This window comes from Lepisma saccharinum, chromosome 5 (assembly GCF_977018435.1).
Source record: "Lepisma saccharinum chromosome 5, izLepSacc3.1, whole genome shotgun sequence".
NCBI classification, from domain to species: domain Eukaryota; kingdom Metazoa; phylum Arthropoda; class Insecta; order Zygentoma; family Lepismatidae; genus Lepisma; species Lepisma saccharinum.
In genome coordinates, this window is record NC_139233.1 from 41,899,957 (window position 1) to 41,908,272 (window position 8,316).

The window sequence follows — 8,316 nt, forward strand, 5'->3', positions numbered from 1 at the left end:
CACGGTAAACGAGAGTTATTTTCGAAAATGTTAAATGTTTTAAATAATTCACGCATGTAAAAAGATGAAGTACACAGTTCTTAAGCAAACAAATGCGAATACTACAGTATAATACTATACTAATAATGAAAGTAACCTTTATTGAAAACTCAAGGAAGCTAAAGTTTTCAGACACTTCTCAAAGATAGGAAGACAGAGGTTGAAAAAGCTAAGAACAATTGATTGAAGTAATCTGATGGCGATCACATGAAATTCGAAGGACAACAGAGTGAGGTGTGTCCAATGGGACGAAAGATTGCATGCAGAGAGAAACCCAAGAGGATGCAGTTGTCTAATGGGACGCACTTACAGACTCGAAACTCTTCCTGATTTGCTATTCACAGAATGGTGATGGTTTGTAGATGCCAAGCAGATCGGTCGAATGACACCTCCTGCATGTAACTCTCACAGTGCAATCTGAGGGGAGTGGAGATACGGTAGGATATCGCAATTAAGGGCGGCGTCCCTAGGAACAAGGGACGAAAGGAGGGTTTCCAATTAGTCCACGCGATTCAGCGACAGGAAACTGCGTAGGAAAAGAAACAGTAACAAGCATAAGGGGAAGGAACGGGGAACGAGAGGCAGTAACTTCTGCTGGAACCACAGGAGAGGGAAGTGAATGGGTCCACATTAAAGTTCCACCATCACGCTCCTTCATATCGGACGGACTTGGCGAAGTTGTGATTGCAGACGAGGAGGGGAGAAATGCGGGTGGCAGCCAGAATGGACCCTTTCCCCGGTGTTGGCGATGTCGCCATTCTTGGGATGTCCTCTCCATTTCTGAATCTCCTTTACTTTTCCCTTAGTGCCTCTCTCTCGCTTATTCGCGGCATGGAGCTTTGTGGTTTCTTCCGCTAATGATAGGACAGTTTCCGAGCCGTGGGTGATGAGGACTTTTGGTGTAATTGGGTTGGAAGGCCGTGTCTGGGCGAGAGTTCGAGTGACGGTTTATTTCAACAGTGGAAACGATGCTCTCAGGAGAAAGAATGGAACGATTAACCATTGCACTGTGCTAGAAAAATCCTCCAGGAATTCCACACGACACGACATATTGTGCAACTGTGGATAATTTCCCAATGATGAATCTGCCATTGAAAAAGAAAATTGGAGATTTGAAAACGAAAAAATACAACGGACCTGTATAAGTCATATGCCAAGGTATATAACGAGGTAGGAGTCTTCTATGAATGTTGATGTAACGAAAATTAACAGGACTAATCATGAAGGAGACCCAGGTGTAAGGATAAACAGAGGAAAACATGCCTGAAAAGGATGGAACTTTTTCGAGCCTGAAGACGCGTCCCATTACACAAACGTTGAATTCCTTTTTGCATACATTCTTTCTCCCCATCGAACACATCTCACTCTGTTGTATTTCGAATCTCATATGTTCATCATCAGACTATGTCAATCAATTGTTCTTAATTTTTACACTCTCTCTCTTTTCGTAAATTTCCCGGAAATAACTTTCGACGCTATTTTCGACAACTTTCGAATTTTGAATGAAACTCACTTGCTTCATTAGTATAGTGTTATAGAAATTGCATTTGATTGCTGAAGAACTGTGTACTTCAAGGTTTTTGATGCAAAACCTCGTAATATTTTCGAGAATAACTCTCGTTTACCGTGTAGAGGAATTCATTCACATCCCTCCTCAAAGAGGCAAGTAGCTAAGCAGACCAGTTAGTACACTAAACGACACTCAAACTATACCCAAACTACATTGTATTTCGTATCCAGAGGATGGAATTCGAAATAAGAAACTCAGAAAAGAAAATAATTTCGATAAATCAAAAAATAAAACAATTTGGAAGGAGAAAATGAAGGGAAAAAATAATAATCTGGAAAATAAGAATTCTTTAAGATAAATAACATGGCATGAGAAAGAATAATAGGTAATTTACAGAAACAATGATTTACGGTTAAGAGGATAGGGAAAAGATAATTCAAAACGGACAATACACATTTCAATACTTAGAAAGAAGGCAGAGGGGATAAGGTATGGTAAAAATATAGAGAATGACTAGAGCGAGAATGAAAGAAGTTAGTAAACGTAGAAGAGGATTTTAGACAATGAAATAAAACAATGTAAAACGATAGAAAGAACAATGTGAAAGTAAAATGTGGAAAAAGACTTGAAGTATTATAAAACAAGAGGATTAATGAATTGGATCTCAAAAAGGAAAGAAAAACTGGTAGAAGAACTGAGAGCAAGAACATTGCAGGGAAATATAGAAGAAGACTTGATGAAACTGAAAATAGGAGAAAGGGAGAAGAGAATCCACAAAGGAGAATCAGGTACAATTATAGAGAAATATGGTAAGGAATGGAGTGGTGAAAAAGAAAATGGACCACGAATTAAAAGAGTAACAAATATAAATTAAAACATAGAACGAGAAAATTGGAGATAGACTTGAGGGAATGAAGAGCAAGAGGATGGTGCACCCTTAGTGATGAGAATTCACGAAGGAAGACATCAAGTGAATACGGTGAAGTGATAGGCGGAATTTGGAATGAAGACATGAGCATGGGTTGAAAATGTGCAGAAGATCTTCACGTATCTATTTATATGTAACTTATATATTGCAAAACAAATTGAAACCAGCCTACCGTAACCTGACTATAATCGAAGATTTCCGAATTTCGCCGCATAAACGGCTTGGTGATACATTTAAGTTCCTCTAGCAAGGGAAATTTCTTTAGCGAAGATCAAGCACCTCTCGGTACATCCACTCAAGAGTTGCTATGGAGCGAGCATGCTATAGAAAATAAGGGAAGGGGGGGGGAAGCTCGTAAACACAGTGTCAAGGGTTACGATGCGCTCAAGAGTCTAATTAGTGAGAGTAGCAGCGACGTAGCAGGAGAGGAAGCCTATTTTCATCCCTGGGTCCCAACAGTGTTTGTCATCGGTGATCCTCAGGAGCATATGGTGAGGCCATTGACAGCTTTGCACGATGTAAAAGTAGCTGAAAAGAGTAATTCATTTTCGTCTGGGATTTTACCTCACCCTCAGCTCTTCCATAACTAGTCTGAGGGGAAAAGAGTAAGCTTCGGCAGTAAGCTATAAGCTGTTGGGTCTCAGTCTGTCATATTCTAAACTTGAATTAACTCACCCTCCCAAATCCCACAAAGCAGAATGTGCGTCAACCAGGGATGGCCAAATCCAGATAAAATTTTATACGGATACTGGATATTATGATAGCTAGATATACGTATTATCCGGATATCCGAATTTGCCGATACCCGAATTATCCTGATAATCGGATTATCCTATTTTACCCGGATATACGATATCAAAAATTATCCGCATATATTTGGATTATTCGGAATGTCTGGATATCCGAATGTGTGAATTCTCCGGACAGTTTTTTTCGTTTATCCGTTTTACGGGTTATTCACATATTATTTTATTTGTCATGTTCGTATTTGACTTTACGGATATCCGGATATCAGAATTATCCGGATATTCGTATTATCCGGATATCCGTAATATCCGGATATTCCAATTATCCAGATATCTGAATTATCCGGATTATCCAGACATTCGAATTATCCGGATATTCGGATATCCGGATTATCCGTTGCATCCGAAACGGATATCAATGCAGGGATATTCTAATTATTGTGACTAAATAGTGTGACCATAGCTGAATTTAAACCTGGTTATGCGTTCGAAATTCTTTGGTCTTGATGATCAATAGAGTCGAGTGTTCGACTCAATATTTCGCTCCCGATGATTCCATGTTAGAACTACGGTTGGGACAACCATTTCGTTTGCCCTCCTTCTGTAAACATTTCTAATGTTTGTGTACTTATCACTTGCATCTTTCCGTTTCTGTCTTTCCTATTGACTGACTGATTGATTTGTTATATTTTGCTTCGCTTTCTGCAACTTTTGGTTAATCGAGAAGATAAGGATGTGGGATGTGATTAAATTGATGAAGGGGCATTTACAAAGAACAACCATGCATAGGCCGCATTCGAACCAAGGACCTCTGTCATCCCTGTGTCTTACAGTCTATTTCTTCTTCTTCATTCCCTCTCTTCTTATATAATTGGTTCCTTTTTCTTTTCGTTCTCGGCTCTCTCTCCTCTCTTGATTGATTGATTGATTGAATTGTTGTTTTAAGTCCACCAACTCGATCGCCCGATAAGTCCACTTTATGCACACAAAGGATGATTGGGACTGGACCTACAGTTTGAAATGGGGCATGTGCCTAAAAAGGTATCGAACCCGGGATCCCTTGATTGCAAGTCGACGACGTTGCCACTACGCCATCGGGGAGGCCTCTCTCCCCTCTCTCTCAGCACCCCTGCACATGGCCGTATTTAAGGGGTGGGTTCTTAGGGTTCAAACCCCCCCCGAAACGTCTGACATGTTAGATTTATACAGGTTGAGAATTCAAAGTCGAAAACTTATTCACAGCTCTACCTAGGTACAAAAATGCAACAGGAAGACAATGTGGAGAGAAATCCGCCTTGGGACAATTTAGTCAGAATTTTCAAACAGTTTGAATTCCTGAAACTTGAGGAAAACAGGTTCTATTTATGTCCACAACCCACCCGCGACCCTTAAACTTTCACTTGACCGTTCTCATTTCAGTGTTGTTTCTGGTTGGGACTCAAAATTTCCCCTTTTAACTTTTAAATTCCCTGGGCTGTTAGATAAGGTGTTTAACCCCCCTCCCCTTTCATTTCTATAATTATAATATTCAAATATCGTCTTTAAGTTTAAGATAGATATACAAAAGAAAAAGTTTAATGTTTTCATTTCCCAGTTTATTGCATATTTTTATACGTTTTTTTCCGTCTTTCCTATTTATCCCCCCCCCTGCAAAATCCCTTGTTTGAACAATTTCCCTACTGGGAATATTACTGCACCATGCGCGAGATGCGTCTGCATCGCGACAAATGAATGGATCGCTTAAGGTTGAATTTAGATTTGACTGTCAAACAAACATGACTCTTATAGTCCAGTCGTTGTCCTAGCCAATAGCCTCCAGTCTCAAATTTGTCATTGCTGGATGGAAGTATCTTTGTCCTTTTAGATCGCGTCCTTGTGGTGTGATACGAGTGTGTTTCTTGTGCCGGAGTTTTAGTGCTTTGCGAACCCAAAAATGAAACGCGGTGCAGATGGGAGAAGCGGACAACTCTCGATTGGGATGTTTTTCAAGAAAAAACCTAAAAGTGAAAACGGATGTAACAGTGGTGACACCTCTAATGATGACTTCGCCGCGAAATCAACGGATGACAAGCAAAATGATATTATCACAAATGCATCAGCCGATTTGTTGGTAACTAAAAGTGATAGTTCTTTCTGTGAAAATGATATTGGTCTTTACCTTAATGTAGCAAATCTCAACAATCTGAAAAAAGAACAACTTTTTAAGAATCCGTGGGTTCCTTCTTCAACATATGCTTTCCCACGCAGAACTGCACGAAATCTAAGATTTCAGCTAACGTGGTTGGAAAAGTTTCCGTGGCTAGCCTATTCCAGTAAACTGGAAGGCGCATTGTGCAAAGTGTGCGTACCGTTTTCTCGAGGGGAGGAAGGGGGTAAAGGAAGGCATCAACATTTAGGGGCTCTTGTTACCAAAGAGCACTGCAATTTAAAAAATGCTTTGGAAGATTTTGCAAACCATGCGAATACGTCATACCATAAACGGTGTTTAGAGCTAACCGAGAATTTCATAAAAGTGACTGAAGGGAAAAGTAATAAGATAGTGGACCAATTGTGCAGCGAGCGAGCTAAACAAGGAGCTGAAAATCGCGAGAAACTGCGCTCCATTATAGAAACAATTATTCTCTGCGGTCGTCAAGAAATTGCCCTTCGCGGAACGGATGACTTTGGAAACGTGATGAAGTCTGAGGAGGCTGAAACAAACGACGGTAATTTCCGTGCCATACTATGGTTCCGTGTAAGTGCAGGTGACGTTGTGCTTCAGAAACATTTGGAATCGGGTGCGCTCAATTCAAAGTACACAAGCCCTACCATTCAGAACGAGTTAATTACGATTTGTGGTGACATAATTAAGAAAGAGATAGTGGAGAAAGTGAATGCTGCCGAGTGTTTCTCTGTGATGGCAGACGAAACTACAGACATTTCTCGAATTGAACAGGAATCTGTGTGTGTGCGTTATGTAGATGTGAAGGAAGGTAAAATTCGCGAAGACTTTCTTGAATTTGTTCCAGCAGTCGACCTTACAGGCAAGGGCTTGGCCACGCTGCTTTCTGCAACCTTAAAAAGAAATAACATAAACTGTCATTTCTTGGTTGGACAGGGATATGACGGAGCGTCAGCCATGAGCGGTTACCTGCATGGTGTTAATGAATATATTAGGAAGGACCACCCCATGGCTCTTTACGTCCATTGTAGTGCTCATTCCTTGAACCTTGCTTTGGCAAATTCGTGTACTCTATCGTCCATACGCAACTGCCTAGGAAGCATTCAGTCTGTTGCAAATTTCTTCCGTTCGTCTGCTCAAAGAAACGAAGTTCTGAAAACGGCAATTAAAGAAAACCTACCAGAATGTCAACAGGCAACTCTGTTAGGTCTTTGTGAAACAAGATGGGTCCATAAACACGAGAGTGTTATCAGATTTAAAGAGTTGTACCCAGCTGTAGTGAATGCACTGGAGTTGCTAGAATCGTCTGCAAACAAAGAGACTGCTCAAAAGGCATGCCAATTGTTAAGTGCCATTGAAAGAGCTAAATTCGTTGTCCCCCTCCTGATTTTAGAAAACATATTTTCTTACACCCTAACTTTATGTAGACAACTTTAGGCTGTAAATGCAGACTTAGCAGAAGCTTGCAACCATGTGGACCATGTTATCAATACTTTAAATGCCATGCGCGAAAATGTAGAAGAAGAATTCAAGAAGATTTTCGCCTATGCCACTTACATGGTTACTGAAAACGGTGGCCATATGGATTTTCCCAGGATCGTGAAAAGACAAGCCCATCGAGATAATATCCCGTCTATGACCTGTGAGGAGTATTATAAGTTGAATGTTTTTCTTCCATTTCTAAACCATATTATAACACAGCTTAGTGACAGATTCCAACGCCACAGGACACTGATCTCTTCTTTGCAAAATGTTATTCCAAGTAAATGTGTTACAGCCAATAGTGAAGACCTGAAGGAATGTGTAGACTTTTATAAAAACTGCCTTCCTGAGCCCAGTATTGCCCACGCTGAATTTGCGGTGTGGAAATCAAAATCGGAGAAGCACAACACACCACCCAAGTCTGCTGTAGAAGGATTTGTGCAGTGCAATTCTTCATTATTTCCGAACATAAGTAAACTTCTACAGATACTGGCTACATTTCCAGTTTCAACTTCTTCACCGGAAAGAACATTTTCATCACTCAGACGACTGAAGACTTACCTTCGAAATTCCACCAGTGAAAATCGACTCAACGGTCTGGCATTGATGTCTGTTCATCGCAACATGAAGATAAACCCTGAGGATGTGCTCGACCAGTTTTCAAAGCGTTCTCGGCGTTTTGTATTGTAGCTTCCATTTCGGTGAGTTGTTTCCCTTTATTATTATTATTATTATTATTATTATTATTATTATTATTATTATTATTATTATCATCATCATCATCATCATCATCATCATCATCATCACCATTATCATCACCACGATGATCATTATTGTAGGAGAAAAGTTTGAATTTGAATTTTGTATGTGTCACATTTTAAATATTATTGCTGCCACATATTCTTCATTTCTTTATTCACTAATTCTTTTCGTTGTTGCGAGAACATCATTGAAGCATTAAGTAGACGTTTTCTGTATTTTCAAAAAAAAATACTGCATATAAGTTTCTATTTTAGTTATTTTATGTCGATTTTCTACATTGTGGGTTAACCGCGACGATGAGGATGTACCTACCCATGCATGACCAGAGTTCGAACCTGGAACCCTCTAACTTCGTACTTTACTCTTACTATTCCCGCAGGGCAGCTAGTGTAGTATTTACATTTAACCATTTTTTCGTGCCATGAAACATATAGTGTTTAGTGACTGCATGTAATACTATTAACTATATGATCAATTATGGTTGAACCCCCCCGAAATATTTTTCTGTCTACGGCCATGCCCCTGCAAATATTTCTGTCACAAGGATCCGCAAACGTGACGTCATACGATTTTAGTGTGTGTTTGTGTTTGTATGTGTGTATAATATCTTACTTAACAGCGATGGAGAAGTAATAAATAAATCATATTTCCCGTTCCGAAACAAAGGAAGCCGCAGACGAGAAACGGA

The 8,316-nt window shown here is 39.9% G+C and overlaps 1 protein-coding gene across 1 annotated transcript; it reads left to right on the forward strand.

Moving 5' to 3' along the window:
* The first annotated feature begins 5,156 nt into the window (after positions 1–5,156).
* LOC145988002 (52 kDa repressor of the inhibitor of the protein kinase-like) lies at positions 5,157–6,821 on the forward strand. Its single transcript, XM_083122840.1, has one exon. It carries the CDS (start codon positions 5,157–5,159, stop codon positions 6,819–6,821), a length of 1,665 nt encoding a protein of 554 aa, XP_082978966.1.
* Positions 6,822–8,316: the final 1,495 nt, after the last annotated feature.